The sequence below is a fragment of the Physeter macrocephalus genome, chromosome 2 (assembly GCF_002837175.3).
Source record: "Physeter macrocephalus isolate SW-GA chromosome 2, ASM283717v5, whole genome shotgun sequence".
In the NCBI taxonomy this organism is placed as follows: Eukaryota; Metazoa; Chordata; class Mammalia; order Artiodactyla; family Physeteridae; genus Physeter; species Physeter macrocephalus.
The window spans coordinates 71,560,888-71,583,997 of NC_041215.1; the positions used below are offsets into that span (position 1 = coordinate 71,560,888).

The 23,110-nt window shown below is 39.6% G+C and overlaps 1 protein-coding gene across 1 annotated transcript in view; it reads left to right on the forward strand.

Moving 5' to 3' along the window:
* CSRNP3 (cysteine and serine rich nuclear protein 3) overlaps positions 1 to 18,401 on the forward strand; it is a 71,237-nt gene extending 52,836 nt beyond the window's left edge. The window contains exons 3-4 of the mRNA XM_007128317.2: positions 15,000 to 15,296; positions 17,319 to 18,401. Of these exons, the coding sequence (XP_007128379.1) occupies positions 15,000 to 15,296; positions 17,319 to 18,401 (1,380 nt within the window). The remainder of the gene's footprint in view (positions 1 to 14,999; positions 15,297 to 17,318) is intronic.
* Positions 18,402 to 23,110: the final 4,709 nt, after the last annotated feature.

Sequence of the window (23,110 nt, forward strand, 5' to 3'; positions counted from 1 at the left end):
GAAGGGGAGTTGCAAGGTGCTATGACAGTAAGTAACAGGGAATTGATGTGGTCCGGAGGTCAAGGAAGGTTTCCTCAAGGAAGTGATGGTTGAGCTGAAATCTGCACAGATGGTTAGACAGGAAGGGTTGGCGAGAGTGGTTCAGGCAGCAGGGAGAGCTGGAGCTGCCTCGTGGCAGGAGGAATCACGGTGAGCACACAGAGCTAGGATGGCTGGAGCAGAGATGAAGAGAGTAGAATAACATGGCGGGGTGGGGGGTGGGCGTGGGCTTTGTAAGTCTGGTTGAGGCATTTTTTTCCTCTTCATCCTGATGCCATCAGAAGTCATATAGGAGTCTTAAGCATGGGGTTGGGGGTGGCAGGGTAATGTGATTCGGTTCATGCTATGATGTGAGGATAGTTTCGGAGCAGGGGCAGCCATGTTGAGGGAGCTTATGGAGTCAGACCAGGTAAGAGGCTATTACAGTGGTCCAGGAGAGAGATGATGGTAGGTTAGATTAGACTGATGCTAGAGAGAGGAAGAGAGATGGACAGAGAGAGTAATTTAGGAAATAAAATCAACAGTCCTTGATGATGGGTTGGATTAGGAAGGGAAAGAGGGGGACTGTCAAGAGTGACTCCTGGGCTTCCCTGGTGGCGCAGTGGTTGAGAGTCCGCCTGCCGATGCAGGGGACGTGGGTTCGTGCCCCGGTCCGGGAAGATCCCACATCCCGTGGAGCGACTGGGCCCGTGAGCCATGGCTGCTGGGCCTGCGCGTCCGGAGCCTGTGCTCCGCAACGGGAGAGGCCACAGCAGTGAGAGGCCCGCGTACCGCAAAAAAAAAAAAAAAAAAAGACTCCTGCATTTCTGGCTTGCAAAACTAAATGGGTTGTGGGGGATAGTACTTTTCTCAATAACAAGGATATGACAAGGAATCCAGGAAGAGAAGCAGGTTCAGGCCGGGGGGTGGGGGGCAGGGGGGTCAGTGCGGTGGTGGTTATATAATGAGATCGTATTTGGAGATACTGCTTTTGAGAGGCTTTTGAGTTATCAAAGTGATGTCTGGGAGAGGTCCAGGTGGGGATAACTATTGTTGTGCCACCTTAGAGATTAAGTGGAGAGAAACACAGCTCAGAAAACCTTTTCCTCAACCGGAGACACTCTTTGTGTTTGTAGTGATCCATCAGCCTATATCAATATGTAGAAAATGCTCTCCCATCATTATCTAACGAAAAAGGAAATCTTTCTTAGGAAATCCAGAGTGCTAAACATAAAGGATCACTGGTTAACTAGCAGAAGCACCATAAGCACATCTGTGTTACCTGTACCTTTAGTTTCCAGTATGCAGTCAGTTGGCAGAGGTGTGATGTGTGTTTCAAAACACCTTGTTTTTATGTATTTTGCAATGTATGCATGTGCTTTGTTCCCAGTTTACAAGAAGGCAGTTGCTTAAATGAAGCTAGACATAACCTAGCCTAAAGTGTGTCTCATATTTCCTTTGGTGGTATTTTTGACAGATTTCAATGAAAGTCTCTTAAGATTTTTTGGTAGCAAGACACTGTTACTGTTGTTCTCCATGATTGCTTTGCACGTAGCCTAAATTAATGATAATGCTCAGATTTGCCTCTGAAATCCACCCTCTAACTTTCTAACCCGCTGCAAACCAACTCTACCCCCTACCCAAAGGGTGAAGTCATTCTCCAGATTCAAATATTGGCAGAACAATAGTGATGGCTGCTATTCATTAAGTGATTTTTATTTGCCAGGCATTTTATAAACGTTATTTAACCCTAACAAAACCCCACTGATAGGTAAATTATGAGACCATGTGTACAGCCGAAGAAAAAGAAGCACAAAGATGTTAAGTAACTGACTCACTCAATAGAAAACTGGTTTTATTATCTTGTTCCTTACTATTCTAAAAGTAATTGATTATTCCCTATAGGCGTTGGGAAAGACAATCTCTGTACCTATAGGGAGTTGTCCCTTTCTGGGGTTTGGTACTGTGTGCAGTGGTTTTTTAACAGCTGGGGGACTGTAATTCTATCTGAGAGAAGATTTATTGTGGTGACCTTTGAAGCACAGTGTATGTGCGATGACTATCAGGGGGCGCTACACACCTGCAGGGTCCTTCCTCCATACCAGGCAATGGTATATTCTGATACTATAATTTGTATTCAGTTACGTCTACCCTTTTATTTTTAACAAGCTAAAGAAGAAGCAAAAAGGAGGCTTCTATTATTGATTCACTTTTGTCATTGTGCTTAGTTTTGGAAGTTGGAGAGACATTCCTCGAGTGGGTGTCATGTCTTGGTTTGTCATTGATAACTGAAAACCTGCAGCTTTCCCTTTTGGTGAAGATATAAACAAAAGGCATTTGGACATCATCACTCCTTCCAAATGAATATCAAGCAAAAAGATAATGGGATTCTAAGGTGATCTGATCTAAGTCTCACTATACTGAAAGTATTCAAAAACTCAGAAACACATGTCACATAAAACTAATGAAAGATCACAGCAATGTGGACTCACTGGCTAAAAAAATCTGAGGGGGATTAATGGAGGAAAACATATATTTTAATTGTGATTCCTCTAGTGTATTAACTTTTATGAGTTTTTAAATATCATTGACTGGGCTTCCCTGGTGACGCAGTGGTTGAGAGTCCGCCTGCCGATGCAGGGGACGCGGGTTCGTGCCCCGGTCCGGGAGGATCCCACGTGCGGCGGAGCGGCTCGGCCCGTGAGCCATGGCCGCTGAGCCTGCGCGTCCGGAGCCTGTGCTCCGAAAAAAATTAAAAAAAAAAAAAAAAGATAAATATCGTTGACAATGCTTGTGTAAGGTTTAACTACCCAAAATCTAACAATAGCTATCCAAAAACATTACCTATCCAAAAATTTCACTCTGATACTTGAAATTTCACTTTTGATGTGACGTTTGTTTTGAAATGTACCTCTGGCATAAGCAACGAAATGTGACGAAACTGATTCCATTTTTTTGGCTGGAGCAGCAAGAGAGGGTCAGTAGCTGAGAGAGGGGTCCAAAGAGGAAAGGGAGGACTATTAAAGACAAACTTTGCCACTTCAGTTTTGCCTGGAGGTGGTCATCTGTGGGTGACAGCGAACTGCCCATTGAGTAAGGAGAGAGAAGGCAGCATCTGACAAAAAACACTTTCCAAAGCTCTCAGTATCAAACTTTTTCCTAAGCCCTTGCTAGGAAACTCATTGGACTTGGAACTGGGTAGTTTCCTTCCTACTTACTTCAGAACCAACAGCCCCAGAAGAGTAAGGAGAAGTTTCTCTTTCCACTCTACCTGTGCGTCTTTCCAGGGTGTCTCTCTAGGTTCTAAATAGTGAGCCCATTTATATAACAACACCTCCTCCCATGGGGCCTTCATAGTGAAAGATTAGTAAAAAGAACACAGACACGCATCTTGATGTTTCTTTATGTTTCTTTGGAAACAAAATAAGATAGAAATTTAGCTCTTCATTGTAAAATGTCTTCTTATTTAGTGATTCATCTCTTAATCAAATTATGAATTTGATATATTAAGAAATAATATATGCAATTAGATCTGTAGAACAAATCCAATTTTATTTTGGAGGTTCTAGTGTCTTTTTTGTTGTTGGCATAGGTGTTCCAAACATTGCCTAGAAACAATTAATAGAGAAAGCTTATTGAATAAAGTGCATGTTTCTAGAAGAAATAACTAGCTTTAGATTTCTAAATTACAGAGCACAGTACTTTTTCCCTGTCAAGCCCATTCAAACATGTTGTACTCTTCACAGTAATCTATGCAGTCATCTTAATACTATACTTTTTTCCAAATTAAGTACTTAGATTTCATCATCTGCACCACATTGTTGAACAATTACATTAGACTTTATTCCCATTTCACATGGGTCTGTAAAATGCATTAGGCGGCTATTTATATGTTTCAAAAGAGCCTTGGCATTCGAATTGCCTCTGGGGTTATATCTTACTGGATTCTACTACCTTGGTGTAGGAAATGTACCTTAGTTTTCACAGCTTTCACTGGACTCTCTTTCTCAATGTTTTTTCAACATTGATTGTTTTTCTTCTCCTTTCTAAGATCAAGGCTTTCTCTACTCTTGTACCATTTCCAGAGGCTTTCCAAGGTTATACAGTTTTCTCACGTGTTCCTTGACTAATGCTTGGTTGTTTGCTGTCTTTCTTCATAAAAAAAGAGTTACCAGATGGTGACTCTTCCTTTAAGGAGCAATCTTGAAAATATCTCTATCTAAATCTCCTTCACCCCAAATCTTAGATTTATGACTGTGTGTTATTCATTTAGAAATTTACCTGTACAATATTATAATTCTTCCTCTTCACCCCCAGCTCTGCCCCTTGTATCCTCTTAAGAGTCTTGTGGTATAACTAACCTACAGGTAAAGTTCTTAAATACCTAGGAGATAGAAGGGATTAGAGGTTTGTGAGAGGTGGTTGACACTGTATATCTCTAACCTATAGTTTCAAAATTTGGGGATGTGGTTTTACTACTTCCTTATACTACAGTTCTTATTAGACAGGTCAGAATCTGCTGATCTTGGTAGTTTTAAACTCCACTTATTCCTACAGAACTTCTTTGTCAGCCTCTGTAGAGATTACTCAGGAGCATACTTAGTACCAGTGCTTCCAGAATGCATCCCTCAGTGGAGGCCTGCTCCAACACTGAATGCAAAACTTTGATTTCCATTTGCCATGTCACATGTACAGCCTATTTTGACAAGAACAGAGAAGACACACCTAACCAAAGTGATGCATCCTGAGAGACTGGGCTTCAGCCCTGAGCAAATGCAATATATTTAAGAATAGGTTCTTTCAAAATATTGCTGGTATTTTCATTTAAATGGAAAACTTAAGCATATGTAATCACATCTCTACATTCTTCCTGTACAGTAAACATTGATCTTCTCATTGAGGAGAAATCTGTTGAACTGATTCTCCTGATTAAAATATGGGGTTCATGCAGCGGTGCGCTGTAGCCAGCTTGTAAAAATTCTTCACTAAAGAGGACTGTGCTCATCTGTTCCCCATGGTAGCTCAAAATCACCCATCATGGGAGTATTCACACCATGCAACTTGCCAAACACAAAACTAACAGCACAATTAGACAAACAAATTCGACAACAAATTAGAAACACCCCTCCCTTTTTTTTTCAGAGACCCAGTTGTTAAATATTTATCAGCACACTCTTGGATTCATTTAGCTTATTAGCTGCCGCTAAAAGAGGCAAAGTTTGTCTGAACGAGAAGGGAGGATAAAGGAATGTATAAAAAATTTATATGTCTTATTGTTGATATTATCATCTTTTCTGGTGACTTTTGGGGTGATATGTAAACCAAAGACTCATTGCAAATTCAGGTTGTTGAAATACTTATTAGCTGACAAAACAACCAAACATTTCTGGTTCTTCAAGGACATGATTAATCTGGTTCCAATTTGCCACCTGCAATTAACAACTAATGAGCCAAAGAATTATACTATAAGATTTGACTGAATATCAAAATGATATGAATGTTTTACTTCAGTTTGCCAGAGACCTTAATGACCAGGTTATCTATCCAGCTCGTAGCATGTAACCAGAAATTCCTTTCATCAAGTACATATCGTGTGTGTAGTTGCATATAAAAATGCAGATTTGTATATCCAGCCTCTTACTATACATCTCTGGCAACCCAAAGCACACTGCTTTTTAAAAAATTTTATTGTAGCATAGTTGATTATGGTTACCAAAGAGGAAAAGGGGGGGAGGGATAAATTAAGAGGTTGGGATTAACATATATGCACTACTATATATAAAAGCACACTGCTTTTTGAGAAAGCCAGTTCCATTTTGTAGCTATAAATTGTTAGAAAGCTCTTCTTTCTGTTGATAAAACTGCTATCATCTAATTATACCTTTTGACCCTAATTCTGGCCTCTAAGGACATAGAATAAATCTTGTTCCAGTTCTCCAAACTCCAAGTGTTTGAAAGCAGTGTTGATGGACATGCAAATATTTGATAATAGGCTATATGGATGGGCTCCGTGTGTCTCTGTTCTATAAGATTAAACATCCCTAGTTCTTTTCACTAATCCTGCTGTTTTTCAGACACTTTATGGCCTTGGTTACCTTCTTCTGGATATAATGCTATTTATTAATGTCCATCTCAAAATATGGTACTTGATCTGGACATTGTACTCCTAGTGGGATTTGTTCAGTATGTCACATTACATTCTCCCAAGTTGTGGATACTCTATCCACAGTATACACTAAAGGTACAGTAGCTTTCTGGACCTTAATCAATTTTTTTGTTCATATTATGCTGGTGGTAAGTAAAACAACAACAACAAACAAAAAACAAGCAAGCAAACACACAAAACCCGGGTAAATCAGGTCTGCATCATCACATAAATTAAAATTTTTTTTTTTTTTTTTTTTTTTTGCGGTACGCGGGCCTCTCACTGTTGTGGCCTCTCCCGTTGTGGAGCGCAGGCTCAGCGGCCGTGGCTCATAGGCCCAGCCGCTTCGCGGCACGTGGGATCTTCCCGGACCGGGGCACGAACCCGTGTTCCCTGCATCGGCAGGCACCACCAGGGAAGCCCTAAATTAAAACTTTTTATCATCTCCTGAGCAAGAATCCTCTTTAGTGCTAGACATGGTGTACAGAGAGGGATCAATAAAGTTTTGTTTTTTATTTTAATGAACCTAATCTTGTCATCTGAAGATGCGATTAGCCTGCCTTTTAGTTATTCATCCAATATATTATTTAAAAACTATATTTAACAAGACAGGGCCAAGTTCAGGATACCCTCTCAGAGTAGTGACCCTCAAGAGGAAAAGGGGGAGACTTTCCTGTCACCACCCCACAGCGACCTCCCTGGAGATTCCTTGCCAGGTGGGTCACTGCTGCCGATAGGATGTATAGGTGCCACATCCATTATTGGTGGTGCAAAGGAGCCGAGCATCGCTGTTCTTTGAAACATTTTCAACATTTCAACTAACTAAAAATCCATGCATTCAACCATACCCTTATTAATCATCTTGTATTCCATCCTTCCATGTACAGAACATAAGAAATTTTGTCAGAGAATCTCAAGACTAGATCACTGGTTTTCTAATTATGGGGTTACAGGGGTCAGGGCTCTGGGTTCCTCAGTTTTGCTTTTGTCTGTTTTACATGTTAAGATTCTTCATGGGCTTTAATTTGACAAATGGCCATTCTCTCCCTAGTGAGCCCAGGCAACAGTCACTGTTCCCTCTTTTCACATGTACAGACCATCTGTTTAAATCATCTTTTCTGGAATTTTATCTAGAATTAGCACTTTTTAAAATAATAATTCACTTGCATTTTGATTACCTTTTAATTCCTTTCCCTATGACTCTTCACAGATATTTGACTGAGCAATCATAACTTTAAGCTTTTTCATTGCTCTAAAACATGAATACCCTGGGCCTGGGTGTTCTTACGTAAAACAGCTGAGTACTCTTTCACTCTCTCCCACCTCTTGTTTTTACATGAAATCCTTCCTAGCTGTTTTCCCATTTCTTGTCTAAAGGTTTTTCTCCTTGATAGAGACTGTGGAATCAGAATCAGAAGTATATAATTCTACTTTGTGTCTTTGTATCTCCCCTCCCATTTTACTTGTCAATCATTTCCTCCTTCCCACCTCTTCTATAACTTGCTCATATATTTTGTTGCACTTACCACACTGTATCATGTTTGTTACATGGTCATCTCCCCAGCAGACTAGAAGCTACTTAGATGGAAGCACTGTTATACATATGTAAACCCTGATACCTAGTACAGTGGCTGGCAGCATAGCATAGTGATTAAGGATATTCATTCATTCATTCAAAAATATTTATTAGTCAATTAGTATGAGGTTGCAGTTAACACAGTGCTGGAGACAGAGTTATGAGCAAGACAGATATGGTCCTTGTTGTCAAGGTATTCACAGTATAATGAGGGAGATATACATACAACCAATTACCAACACTAATATATTACTACAAGATTAGGCAGCATACTACGCTGATTAAACGCAGGCCGGGGTAAATGAGTTAAAAGTCAGCTGAGGAAATCAAAAGTAACACATTATTTCAACAGTGGTAGCTGTCACTTGGACCAGCTTCTTTTGCTGGCATATCTATTAGAAAGAACACCTCCGCAAGCCCACAAAATATAAACTCAAAGGAAATGCTAACTGGTGAGAATGTCATATCTTCAGCTGGCTTCCTGTCTTCTTTTTTGAGCTCTTGTTCTCTGTATATGAGTCATATATATTTTTTATTTCTGAATGAGCTAATTATAAGGAAGCTTGTCTGCTCTTTGCCTCCTGCCCTACAGTGCTGAGATCAGCTCTTAGAGCATGGCTGCAACCATATCCTTTTCTTCTCTTCTATACAGGTTTCCTATTACTCTAAGAATTTTCACTCCAAACTGGTCTTGTGAGCCTGGCTCAAGCTTTGGATCAAACAGACCTGAGTTTGATTCTCAGTACGAACACTAATTATCTATGTAACTAGACTTTGGCAAATTATCTTCTCAAGGCTCCAGTTTTCTCCAAATACTGTATTCTCAGGCATATATATGGAATCTAAAAAAAAAAAAAAAAAAAAAAGAAATGGTACTGATGAACCTAGTTGCAGGGCAGGAATAAATATGTAGACATAGAGAATGGACTTGAGGACACGGGGTGGGAGGGGGAAGCTGGGGCCAAGTGACAGCAGCATCGACATATATACACTACCAAATGTAAAATAGTTGGCTGGTGGGAAGCAGCCGCATAGCACAGGGAGATCAGCTCGGTGCTTTGTGACCACCTAGAGGGGTGGGATAGGGAGGATGGGAGGGAGGCTCAAGAGGGAGGGGAGATGGGGACATGTGTATGCATGTGGCTGATTCACTTTGGTATACAACAGAAACTAACACGGTATTGTGAGGCAATTATACTCCAATAAAGATCAATTTTAAAAAAAAGAAAAAAGCACTGTTGCAAAACAAAAACAAAAACAAAAGCTCCGGTTTTCTCAACTGTAAAAATACTTCCTAAGATTGTTTGCAAATCAGGTGAGATAATTTATATAAAGTATGGAGGGAGTTCAGTACCTGGTTTTCAATGTATGATAGCTTGGGCCATTCATTATACATATCATCATCATTATAATAGGCAGGAATCAGTGTTTGTGGAATTGAATTACTCTTTCACATTCTTGTTTCCACTATCATTGTTACATGTATTAAGAACTTTGTAATAACCAGGAGATTTTATTACTAAGAACACCTTTTAACCACTGAAGGGAAGTGTTTTTATTTTTGTGGGTTTTGTTTTGTTTTTAGCATTGTAGTCAATCCACATTTTCAGTATTGTTTCCCTCTCCATAATCATTTTGCATTAAATTAATTTCTTCCAGCACTTAATTCATCAGAAAGTTCATCTTGTAGGAATTTACAGTGGAATATATCCACTACATGCTATAGCCAAAAAAAACACAAAAGATTGAATGCTGAGTTGATAATCCCCTCCCCCCCACTCACTCACTCCCCCGCCTGACCTGGTACTTGATTGAGGATAGCCTGAGAATCACTCCGCTGATTCTGACAGTAATGTGTAATGTGTCCCATCCCGCAAATGTATTTAGATGGGCGAAGGTTTTACTCTGTTGCGCTTTGGGAACTGTTTACTCATACTTAACAGTACATATCAGACAGATTTGCAAAAGTAAGATGTTTCAATTCTGTTTAAGAGAAGTTATAGTCCTTTCATTTGTAGAGTGAGTCTGGACAAGTTTACACAGTGGCTCAAGAACTAAGTCCTGGGCTTCCCTGGTGGCGCAGTGGTTGAGAATCTGCCTGCTAATGCAGGGGACACGGGTTCGAGCCCTGGTCTGGGAAGATCCCACATGCCGCGGAACAACTAGGCCCGTGAGCCACAACTACTGAGCCTGCGCGTCTGGAGCCTGTGTTCCGCAACAGGAGATGCCGCGATAGTGAGAGGCCCGCGCACCGCGATGAAGAGTGGCCCCCGCTTGCCACAAGTAGAGAAAGCCCTCGCACAGAAACGAAGACCCAACAGAGCCAAAAGTAAATTAATTAATTAATTAATTTAAAAAAAAAAGAACTAAGTCCTATCTTAAGTAGCATCATTGGAACAAAGCAAGTACACACACACACACCTTAAGACACTTCCCATACAGTATAAATAAATGCACATATATATGAGATAAATATAAAATAAGATAAGGATCACTAAATCAAATTATGAGTTAAGTCATTACTTTTCATCTGTAAAATGGCTAAGGCAGGGGAAGGGAGATGCTCCTTTCTGAAAACCTGATGTTTATTTACTTTTTTGTTCTTTGCTTATGGATCAATACAGGAAGGGATGCCAGGCAAGTTCAGCCAGTCTGGCTAATTTGCAAGCCAATGAATGCGTCATGCTCTGTCCCATCTCAGGCCTTTGAAGCTGTTGTTGCTCAGTGGGGAACACCTTCTGCCTCTACCTGTTCAGCTAACTGCTCCTCCACCTGTTCAGCTAACTGCTACTCCACCTTCAGATTCAAGCTTAGATGTGAAAGTCTACCCTCCTCACCCCATCACCAGCCCCACCTCAAGGTGGCCCTCCTGCATCGTTTCAATGCCTTGTGTTCAAGCTTAGCTAGGAAATCCTTATAAACTGGATTAAAATTACTAGATTCCTCTTCTCTTTACTCTAATCCATTGACTTCAGACCCATGTCTTGTGCACCAACACACTTAGAGCCTAATGTAAAATAAGTACAAAAGATTACTGAATATATATTAAATATATAAGAAGTATATCTATATAATTATCAAGGCAGTTAAGAACCCAAGCTGTAGAGTTAAATATTTAGGATTCTGATGTGGTACACACCTCACTGCTTATGATCTTGGACAAGTTATTTAGTATTCCTGTGCTTCAGTCTCCTCATCAGTTAAATGGCTAGAATGCTAATATCTACTTCATGAGATTTTTGTGATGGTCAATGAGTTAACGCAGGTAAAGTGCTTGCAGCAGTGACACACAGATTCAAAACTGTTGTTACTATTATCGTCTCATGTCTCATTCTCTCACCTTTCTTTCACCCCCACCTCCAATCTCTCTTTTTTTCTCTGTCTCTCTCTGTCTCTCTCTCTGTCTCTCTCTCTCTCTCTCTCTCTCTCTCTCTCACACACACACACACACACACACACACACACACACACACAAAAGCAGGCTTGAAGGTCAGGATCCTTTGGTGGTCTCCTTAAACCACATTTTTGGCAAGGTTTCTTTGAGCTCTTGGAAAGGCAGTGTTCTTTGGGAAAAGAACACTGAGCTAGAAATGGTCCAAATCCCAGATTGGCTTCTAAGGAATCTACTTCAAAAGAGAGCATTCCTTTGAATATGCTGGTTACTCTGTATGTATTTATTTTGTAAACAAAATGGCTTATTAGACACATTGAGGTTTAATTCCACATTACAGTCCCTGTACTGCATTAGGTACCATTGGAAACTTGGAATCTATCTGTTTTACACAGGGAAAAGTATGCTAAAATAGGGGTCAGGGAATTAGGTTCTATAAGCATGTCTTGGAGAGGACACAATTAATCTGAGCCTTAGTAATGCATAAAATAAGGAGGCTGTATTTGATGAACTAACATCTGAAAATTCAATGATTCTATTTTGAGATAGGAAGAAGACATTTATAGGTATTACTCATGTCAAAGAGACAAAATGTACAAAATAAATATTCTTGTGAAGATGGGCCAATGGGGTAAAGGAGTCAGCAAAAACAGATGAGGAAATCATGGAAGACTCCCTAGAGTTTGTTGTACGAGATCTTGAAAGCATGATGAACATGAGTTGGTGGACAGAATTAGAGAGCTCATTGACTTATTTCCCCATTGCTCTAATATAGAAAAATGCATTTGAAAATAATATATGTAATACTCTGATTTAAAGGAGCATTTAAACTCAATAGGTTTGGCCTGCGTTTTAAAGGGGTAAATGGGCATATCCTTGAGGAGAGGGCTGGGGAAGGACTTCCAAGGGGACAGCAGAGAATAGTATCTGTCAGTGGTTACGTAACCAAACCAGAAACTGTGAGGACAAAGAGATAAGCCAATTAACTGGGTTGAACTAGAATATTTCCAGTCTTCACTAGAAATGGCAGAGATGATATTGGATAGATGAGGAGAAAACCTTGCCAGATCACTTCAATGATAATGTGAGATTTTTTTTGAAAATCTAAATTAGGGCCCTTGTGGGTTCTTGAACAAGAGTAAGAACAGTATGTAGCTAGCTCTGTATCAAGGACTTTTAGATTCTTAATTGAATTTTTATTTTAAAATGAAACTGTTTATTGTAATTTAAGTGTGAGAATAAGAAATGCAGATTTTATTTCTAAGGGCTCTTATATTTGTTTTTTTATGAGTGAAGAATTGTTTTATTGTATTTTTTAAATTTTTATTGAAATATGGTTGGTTTACAATGTGTTAGTTTCAGGTATACAGGAAAGTGATTCAGTTTATATATATTTATATATATATATATATATACACACATACATATATATCTAACTGAATATATATATATATATCTTCATATATATGTATATATAGATATATCTTTTTCAGATTCTTTTCCATTATAGGTTATTACAAGATATTGTGTATAGTTCCCTGTGCTATATAGTAGGTCCTTGTTGGTTATCTATTTTGTATATAGTAGTGTGTATATTTTAATCCCAAACTCCTAATTTATCCCTCCCCTCCCCTTTCCCCTTTGGTAATCATAAATTTCCTTTCTGTCTGTGAGTCTGTTTCTCTTTTGTAAATAAATTCATTTGTATCATTTTTTAGATTCCACATATAAGCAATTTCATATGATGTTTGTCTTTGTCTGACTTCACTTAGTATGATAATCTCTAGGTCTATCCACATTGCTACAAATGGCATTATTTCATCCTTTTTTATGGCTGAGTAATATTTCATCACATATATGTGTATGTATATATATATGTGTGTGTGTGTTTATATATATCTTCTTTATCATTTCATCTGTCGATGACACTTAGGTTGCTTCCACGTCTTGGCTATTGTAAATAGTGCTGCTATGAACACTGGGGTGCATGTATCTTTTCGAATTAGAGTTTTCTCCAGATATATGCCCAGGAGTGGGATCATACGGTATTGGAATAAGCATCATCTGTAGTTTATTTGAGATACAGTTGTTTCTTTTTCATTCTTAGATGCCAGTTGGTTAGTCATGTTGCCTTAAAAATTGTCATGTTTTAAAATGTTTGCTGAAGTCTTATTTTTTGATTTTTAGATTTCATGTATTATATGACAGCAATGATTATTTTTTAAAAAATCAAACCCTATTCATATGAAATGAAGTTTTTTGTTCTTTTTGTGATGTTACCAGTTACTGTTAGTGGATATCACAGAAAAATGAAAACAGCTTAACCAATACATTTATAAAGAAATTCCAAGGAAGGAAATAAATTACAGATCACACCAAGAAACAAAACCCAATAAAAAGAAATGTCCAACTTTATAAGAACACAGATTTAAGCTCTGAAATATAAAAAAAATACGTAAATTTGTAGCTTTTGACAATGCATTTCAGGGACCCTTTGCAATATATTTTAATATACACTTGCTACTGTGTTGTTTCCTCTACCTGAGGGCAAAGATCAGTCTTTTGTTTGTTTTTCAATACATTCAGAGTTGTCCAGACTGGGATTTTGGGTCAGTAATAAATATTCTTATCTAAATATAGGACTTTTTCCTAGGAAGATAAGAAAATGATGTCTGGTGTCACCAGGGTATTTTAACTGTGTAATAACTGAATTGTTATTAAGATCAAAAGGCATAGTAATAATTACAGTTAATGAAGTTCATGAAGTAATACGTATAAAAGTTAAAGAATCAAAATAGCTTCCCTATCTGGAACTTCCTTGAATAATCTCTTACTGAGTTTCTTCATTTATTCCTGTGCTGCTTCCCAGAATATAGTTCTTGCTTATATTCAGAGAAAATGTCTCTTTCTAAATGCTTTTTTATGAAGAAAACATATTATGTGGTGATATGGCAGTAAGAAGTGAAATACTGACTCAGGGTTTCCCGATGGATGAAATTAATTTAGAAAAGAAATATACACAGAAGCAGAAAAGTTATGGGTATGAGACACAGTCGTCCACAGGTGCTATTATACGGAAGGTATTGCTCTGGGCAGTTTCCTATGAACTCCTTCGAGGGACGAGTTCATTGTTTGGGTTGCCTGTTGGCAAGAGCCTGCCACACTACTCTCTGCTCCTTGTCTTACTGAGAGCACAGTGACCTGACTAAGTGCATCATATCAAGCTCCCATTCATGGAACATTCTGTAGGGAAACCGTGTTTGTAATCCCAACAGCACAGGACAGCAAAACTTTACTTCCTAGTACATGGTTTCTCTGGAGCCCAAAAGACAGGGTTGTTATTTCAAGGACATGTTTGCTTATTTAGGTGGCAGTAGCTTCCACTAAGATGCTATCACCTCTGAACAAGGACACATTTATTCCAACATCAAATCTGCCCATCACAAACTGAGTCTAACGTTAGCTTTCACTGATGGGCATCTGTAACCTTTGGCCTTTTTCACATCGTGCAGGCTGAAAGCTCCAGCAACTATACCTCCTAACATTAAGAGGTTAAGAGTTCCAATTAACAAGTCTTGTGTCCATTTAAAAAGCCTATCATTTTGATGCATTCATTTTCCTTCCTGTAATTTCTCTAAAGAGAAAAGTAAAAGGAAATGATTTGACTCACAAACATTTTCTTCATCCCTATGAATCATTTATTTTGTAACTGGAAGTTTATACCTCTTAATCTCCCACACCTATCCACAAACACTTAAGGATTATGGGGACATAATGTTATATAATAGCTTCATTCTTACCAAGTGCAGAAGTAGGGATTTTAGACCCTGTCCATGCTAAGTCTCTTTTTTGCTGCTTTGTATTTCTAGATGACGAAGAATGGCACCGTGGAATCTGAAGAAGCTAGCACTCTTACAGTGGATGACATTTCTGATGATGATATTGATTTAGACAACACCGAGGTAGACGAGTACTTCTTTCTCCAACCCCTGCCAACAAAAAAACGGAGAGCACTGCTGCGGGCCTCTGGGGTGAAAAAGATTGATGTGGAGGAAAAGCATGAGCTACGAGCCATCCGCCTATCTCGAGAGGACTGTGGCTGTGACTGCCGGGTGTTCTGTGATCCAGAAACGTGTACCTGCAGCCTGGCAGGAATTAAGTGTCAGGTAAGGATTGGGATTTCAGGGAATCCGAAGACATGACATTATACGCCAACCCCTGAAGAGGCAGTTGTGTTCCATGTAATGAAGTTTTCCACATGTGGAAGAAAATTCTGGGGTAAGGCAAGACACATGATTCAAGAAGAGAGAAATACTAATTCAATGACATTTAGGGGTATATGTAATATTCATATATATATGGTATAGTGTGAAAGGCAATCCAAGCTGCAGTTGTCAGTTGAAATTGTTTGCTCTTGGCTTCATTTCTTATGCAAGCTTATTTTGGCTTATTACAAGCATTCAGGGAGATCATGACATCCCTAACATTTAAAGTTTGTATTCTCTGATCCATCCATGGGGTATAAAATGATGATTGGTTAGAGGTAGTGTAGATTAGTGGAAAAATTACTAGACTGGGGCTTAAGAAAACTGAGTTCTCCTCCTGGCTCTGCTTTTTGCCATGATGTGAAATTGGCAAGTCAGGTAAGCTTACTGGGTTCAGTTTTCCCACCTCTAAAATGAATGGGCTAGACTAGACCAGGGGTTGGGAAACGATAACTCATAGGTCAAATCTAGCCTGCCACCCTGTGTTTGTAAGGAAAGTTTTATTGAAGCACGGCCATGTTTTTTGTGTGTGTGTTTACATGTTGCTTATAACTGCTTTCATACTTCTACAGCAGAGTTGAGTAGTGGTCGCAGAGACTGTATGGCCCACAAAGCCTAAAATAATTATTCTCTGGCCTTTTTACAAAAAAAAGAGTTTGCCAACCCCTGAACTAGATGCTTCTCAGGTTCCTATCCATCTATATCATTGGTGCTCCATGATTAGTTAGGGGTTGTTATTTTATGCAGAAACTCAACTTTTTCAATAAGAGCCTCTCACGCAGACAAAAGGAGAGGACAGTTCTTATCAGTTGAACAGTTGCTTGAGGTGGATTCACAGAAAAGGGAATCACAGGTAAGAAAGTAGCTATAGATTCTGGCTCGACATCTGCTACTACTTTTTGTGGGGACCAGGATGACTGTGCTAGAATCCACTTTCTCCTCTCTTGCATGGGAAATACCCCATGCTTGGATAAGGTGGAAAGAAGGGCAAGTTCTTTCTGGTTGCCTGTGCTCTGGTCTGCATAAAGGTGGAATCTCAGCCAGCAAAGATCTTAGGAGTTCCTTAGATTGCCCAGAATTCCACTCGTCACCTGAGTGAAGAGCTCAGTCCAACAACACTTGCTGAACCTAATCATTCTATCTACAGAGTCCAAACACTCGGATAATCATGGGATATTGATTAAATGAACACCTCCTTCTCTCCAGAAGCTTGTAGTCTAAGGGAGGGGTAGGGAAGGCTGGGGAGCCAGCAACTAAACAGAAATCCACCAGTCACCATCATGAATGTGCGTACGCATCGCAGCCTGCAGTGCATACATGCGTCACCTACCAAGGATCCAAAAGAATGAGAAGGTACACCAATGAGAGTGAATTATCACGCTGCTTGATACTAAGGTGGTGTCAATCTGGACACCTCAGGCAGAGAAGTTCATTTCATAATAAGCAAAGAAAAACTGCTGGCTAGAATGAGGAATGTCATGTAATTTAGACTAAAAATAGCAGGTGAGGATGAGGGCAGTAAGTTTGTTTAAAACTGAGCCTGTGAGCTGGCATGCAGCAGAAAAAAAGGGAGCTTGGGGGAAAGGACAGAAGCATTGAAAAAATGGGAGCAAAATTAATGGGATCTCGGAGAGAGGAAGGAAAGGGAGAATGGCGACAGAAGTAAAGCAAGTGCAGGAGGGATAAATGAACTAAAACTACACACCGTAACTCATTTTTGTTTTGAGTATGGGTTTAAAATTAGGTTAACTCATGTTCGAAGCCTTCACTTCCCTTTTTGTTTCTGTTTGCAGTTTGATGGTCGTTTGTTCTGGCGTAGGTGGGTTTAAGTCATCCCAGATTCAAAGGCTTTGCCCTGAAGTACTGGATTTTTATTTGATTTGTAAGAGTTCCAGGGGGCTAATCTGTGTTCTTCCCTCCAAGGTGGATCGAATGTCTTTCCCATGTGGCTGCACTAAAGAAGGATGTAGTAACACAGCAGGTAGAATTGAATTTAATCCTATCCGTGTCCGGACTCACTTTTTGCACACAATAATGAAACTTGAACTGGAGAAAAACCGAGAGCAGCAAATCCCCACGCTGAACGGCTGCCACGGGGAGATAAGTGCCCACAGTAGTTCCATGGGCCCTGTGGCTCACTCCGTCGAATATTCCATCGCAGACAATTTTGAGATTGAAACGGAACCCCAGGCTGCAGTGCTGCACCTGCAGTCGGCGGAGGAATTAGATTGCCAAGGAGAGGAGGAGGAGGAGGAGGAAGAGGAGGAGGAGGAGGATGGCAGCAGCTTCTGCAGCGGAGTCACGGACTCCAGCACCCAAAGCTTGGCCCCCAGCGAGTCAGATGAGGAGGAGGAGGAGGAGGAGGAGGAAGAGGAGGAGGACGAGGAGGAAGAGGAGGAGGACGACGAGAAAGGGGACAGTTTGGTGGAAGGTTTGGGTCCCCACTCCGAAGGGCTCCCTCTTCCTTCCGTCCTTTGTTACTCCGATGGCACGGCCGTTCACGAAAGCCACGCGAAAAACGCCCCCTTTTATGCCAACTCTTCTACCCTCTATTACCAAATAGACAGCCACATTCCAGGAACTCCCAACCAGATCTCCTCCGAGAACTATTCGGAAAGAGAGACTGTCAAAAGCGGTACCCTCTCGCTGGTGCCTTACACCATGACCCCGGAGCAATTCGTGGACTATGCCCGGCAAGCGGAAGAGGCGTACGGGGCCTCTCACTACCCAGCTGCCAACCCCTCCGTCATCGTTTGCTGCGCCTCTTCGGAAAATGACAGCGGTGTGCCCTGCAATAGCTTATATCCCGAACACAGGTCCAATCATCCTCAAGTGGAATTTCACTCATACTTGAAAGGCCCCTCCCAGGAAGGGTTTGGCTCTACATTGAATGGGGACAGTCACATTTCCGAGCATCCTGCTGAAGATTCTTTGAGCCTTGCAGAAAAGAGCAGATTGCACGAAGAGTGCATCAAATCGCCCGTGGTTGAGACTGTCCCTGTTTAGTAGCTTAAGTTATTCTTGGACCAACTCTTCTCCTATTTAAAGCACTGTATTTAATTGGATTTCCTGGGCTCATCGTGGTTTCAGCTGAGGACCAAGAAAACTTGGACCGTGGTGAATCTTCCAGACTGTATTTTGTTTTCTCCCTTCTAGCTACGTGACTGTGCCGTTGCACGAATGCAGTCTCTATGAGGGTTTTAAACGATTTCAGACTGTTTTGATAGAAAATGCTAATTTTAAAAAAAGCATATCTCACAGTTGCCTACCTGTTAAACTGTGTGAAACCTGCCAAGCTGTGTAGATCAGAGCTCCAAGTTTTGGATTATCGGGCCTGTGCAAGATTGTTAACTAAGACTGGGAAATAATAAGATTTAGAGTCCTAATTTTCGATATATCTGAAGATGATGGTGACTTTTTAATGTAAAAGTAATTATTGTAAGAAAAAGATTTAATTGTTCCATGCGTATTTTATTTATGATAGTTAGAAGTCATGTTTTGATGAAAACGAACAGCAGCATGTTCTTTTAAGCTGAAGACACATAGTTAGTACCACCAAGCATGCCCACATGGATTGCCTCTGGAATCCATTCACATTTTTATGATCATGTCTGATCAAATTTGCAAATACTTTCTTAAGGGTGAAATAGGCCTATTTTTGCTATTTTGGACAAATAAATGAGTCTATATGTGCAGGTCCTTACACAGTTTTCTCTAAAGTTAACAGTTAGGACAATCCTCTGGTGAGGGTCTAGTTCATTGCCCTCCCTCAGATGACTCCAGAGATGGAGGTAGAAGGAATTGCCTTTCTTTTTTAAACAGCATCATCTTGGTTCTTAGCTTGGACAGCACCTTCAAACTCTACTCCCCTGCATCAAAATGCACTTTAGTGCCCCTTCATGGTACCTTGTGAGGGGTGGGGACTAAGAACTCTTTGAGATGAAAAATTTAAAAAAACATTTTTTAATCTGTAACTATTATAAGGTTCATATAATTAAATAGAGGAATCACCCAGTGATACTTTATGAAGGAAAAATGGCCTGTTTTCCTTCACCACTCTCAAGACCTAACTCGGTAAAAGCAGAGGAGGCTGAGAAAACACGGAAGAGACAGAACCTCAGCAACCAGCCTTTTTCTACAGCGTGATCAATCCATCTCTACACAATGAGCGTATAATGAAATTTCCATTTAGTGACCAGCTGATTGAAGGGGGGGCCTCTACCCAAATACTCAACTAGGCCTTACTTTTCTGAAGCATTTTGATTTCTCTTGCCTGGGACAATTAGCAGAACAGTCCAGAATGCATTGAATACTTTCTAATTACCTCATGTTCTCTTATTAAAGGGGACAGATAGAAATAAAACATGCACTCCCCACCTTTAGATTATCTGCGCTTGGTTCGTCGGAGGACTTCTAAGATCCCGTTTTCCTGTAAATTAATTTAGGTAACTAAATAGTGTGTTCTACTTTTTTTTTTCCAATGCAATATGACTATGCTAAATCTGTTTCATATCTTTGACCTTCTATTATGTCATTTCACATTTTATGCCTCTTTGAAATGTGGACATGCCTTGCTATTCAGTGACTGCATCGCTACTTATTTTTTATGTCTTTTAGACTTGGATGTTTGGAAATATGGATATAAATATATTGTAGATCTCAAGTCCTTAAAAAATACTATTTTATTTCGTTGAACTTAAAAAATGTTTGATCTAGAGAAAGTCCTCCAATGGAAAAGTTTCTACTAAGACTTGATTTGGGGAAAACATGTTTACTTGGCAGCTCTTCCACTGTGCAGTTGGTTCCTGCCCCTACTCTACCCCACCACTGGGCCAAACTAGAACCATTAGTATTAACAGTACAGCAGCTTTTGGTTGGTCCTTATGGAGGTAGCATTAATGAAGGCAGGGATGTTCCTTTTGAACGACAAGCCCTTTGGGCTAATCAGATTGGGGTTTTGCTCAAATCTTGATAGTATATCCCATGTTGTCTACAAAGTTACAGTTCTTAGTGCTTGATCTCCAAATTTTTCCCCCTATTATATAATCTAAAGAGCACAGGCCCAAAGAGAAAATGACAAGAGGCTATTGTTCCTTCATCTGAGCACGTGAAAGAATCATGTGTGCCATATTGGCTGGGCCATTACAAGCCTTTGAAGCCGCTACATGTGAAGTATTCAGCTTATTCTTGGAACACAGTGTGGCAGAGTGGGGCAGAGGTGACTCTGGCTGGGCAGAGTTGAAGGATAGAATGCCAGTCTAGATTCTGAAACGGTAGATATTTAATTTAGTTCAGCTTTATTTTCACAAGAAGGTTGACACCTACTTGTTTATGTTTGGCTGGGTCTCTGTTTTGTAGCTTCATTTCCAAAAAGATGTTTAACCTAGAAACAGGCAAACAAACAAAAACAGAGCTTTGGCCCCTATCTGTCCAACTGGGGTGGAAAGTCACTGCTACACAGAAGGATTAACCTTCCAGCCACAACAGCTTCTATTCCAAATGTTCATATACATAACCTAAGCCCTAAACATCTCCCACAAACCACACACACAGATTACCTATTAAATCACCCCGGGACGTCGCACATGCATGCACGCACACACACGTACACACACACACATACATAGCAGGTGTATACCACACATCAGAGAATGACAGATTTTAGGCAATGGCCAGTAATGAGTACTGAATTTTTCCCACCCTAGCATCTGGTTGGGTTTTATGATCTAAAAATGTGGTTTAAAAATAAAGATAATTTTTAAAGCTATAGTTTAAAAATATTGGTTCAAAGTTGCAAATAATACTAATGAGGGAATAATTTCATTGTCACTTCCTTTCCCAGAAAAGCTAAGAGAGCACTGTGTGCCAGTGGACTTTTTTTTTTTTTCCATTAATAGACCTTCTATTCAACAAAAAATGCCCACATGCCAGGAAAGCACTACAGTTTTTCTAAGCTTTTTAAAATGGGGATCAAGCTGGATGCAGCCAGTGGATTCTTCAGATCTTTATACCAAGACACAGTAACCTGACCTGCAGCTGTTGTATTGCCCCCGTAGTATGCCTAACCAAATTATAGTCTTTTTTGACACACAGCTTTTTAGTCATTCACTGTCAATGGCAAAGCTTCGTGTTTTGGTCCCTGTTGTTTTAGCACCAGCCCTCTACCTTTTATTAGGGCTTAATTCCCAGTTTATAATCCAGGCCAAATTGATTTGCAAGTCAAGTGGCTGGAACAGCTTGCATTTCCTTTGTCATTCTAGGTTTCTTCTGGGAGAAAGAAGTCAATGAAAGAGAATTACTTAAGTTTTTCCCATCTCTTGATCATTGATTATAAAGATGTTAGTAAAATCCATTTGTATCATGTCTTTTGGTTAATTGAAGAATATGGTTACTTTTTGAAAGCCAGTCTTTTCTTTGTGATGAAACTATATTTTTCCCAGAGTGCCAATCACATATAAAATGTGAAATTAATACTTACTAATTAAATTTTATTATTAAAATCTTCACAATCATATATGGCCCAGCAATACCTCCCCCAATAAAAGCTGAATTACAGAAACACTGGCCACAAATTAATCAAGAAAAAAGAAGATTATAAGTGATTGTGCTCTTTAAATTTTTATACTCCAACAGATGACTTCTAGGCAACATTCTGGTTTGGTTATCATTAAACAGGAAAATATATGATTTATTTTCTATAAACATATATCACTGAGTCTCTGTTTAAACTTCTAAGATTGTTGTACAAGTTAAAATCCTTTGGTCTTGATATTTAGAATGTTTTAAGTATCAATTCTTTCTTTTAACAGATACTTATTGAACACTTACTATGTTAGAGGAACTGTCCCAGGTGGTTAAAAAAGAGGGGGAAAACACTATAAATTCTAAGGGATTATGATAATGATGAAAAATGGAATTAAATAATCAAGCCCCATTCTAATCCTTTTAATCTGTGCTTTTATAAAGTGATATTAGAAATAATGACATCAATTCTTGTCTAATTACATTCAAACTGCGACTAAAGAGAGAACTTCTTTTGCCTAAATTAATGGAACTCACTGGATCCTCCTTCTCCCCTCTCTCCCCCCATCTGAAATTTATGAATTAAATCTGGACTCAGCTAGAAGAACTGTAATCCAATGAAAAAGAGATTGTGAGATAATTGCTTCTTCCCTGTTAGACCTATGTAAGTGATGCTAAATTTATACCAACAAACTCCTACCTGACAGTTTCAAAGGCAGGTTGACTCACACATAACCCAGGAAACATTTCAGGAAACCTTTGAAACAACAATGTAGAACACCATCACTCTTACTTCTATTTATAAACAGCCTATCAAAATAGCTAAGCCTGAGTTCCTGGTTCCAAAGGCATTGCCTTGCAGATTGTAGAAAACAGACTGGTCATTCAGCGCCTTCACTTTTAGCCAGGGATACAAACCATTGAAATAGCAGGTAGAAAATTGACATCCTCAGAAGTTGAGACAGCCTTTTTAAAAGGTGCCATGAGCCTTCCATTTCTCCAAATACAGACTTAATCTTTCTCTTTAAAATGGCATCTGCTCCTTGTCTCCAAGACAGTTTAGAGTATATTATTGTAGTCAGTGTATGAAATACCAACCTTAAATGAGAAGTACCTTCATGCTTTCTTAGGCAAGACTTAACTGTAATTCAAAACTGGAACAAATCTATGTATTCTTACCACAACCAACACCA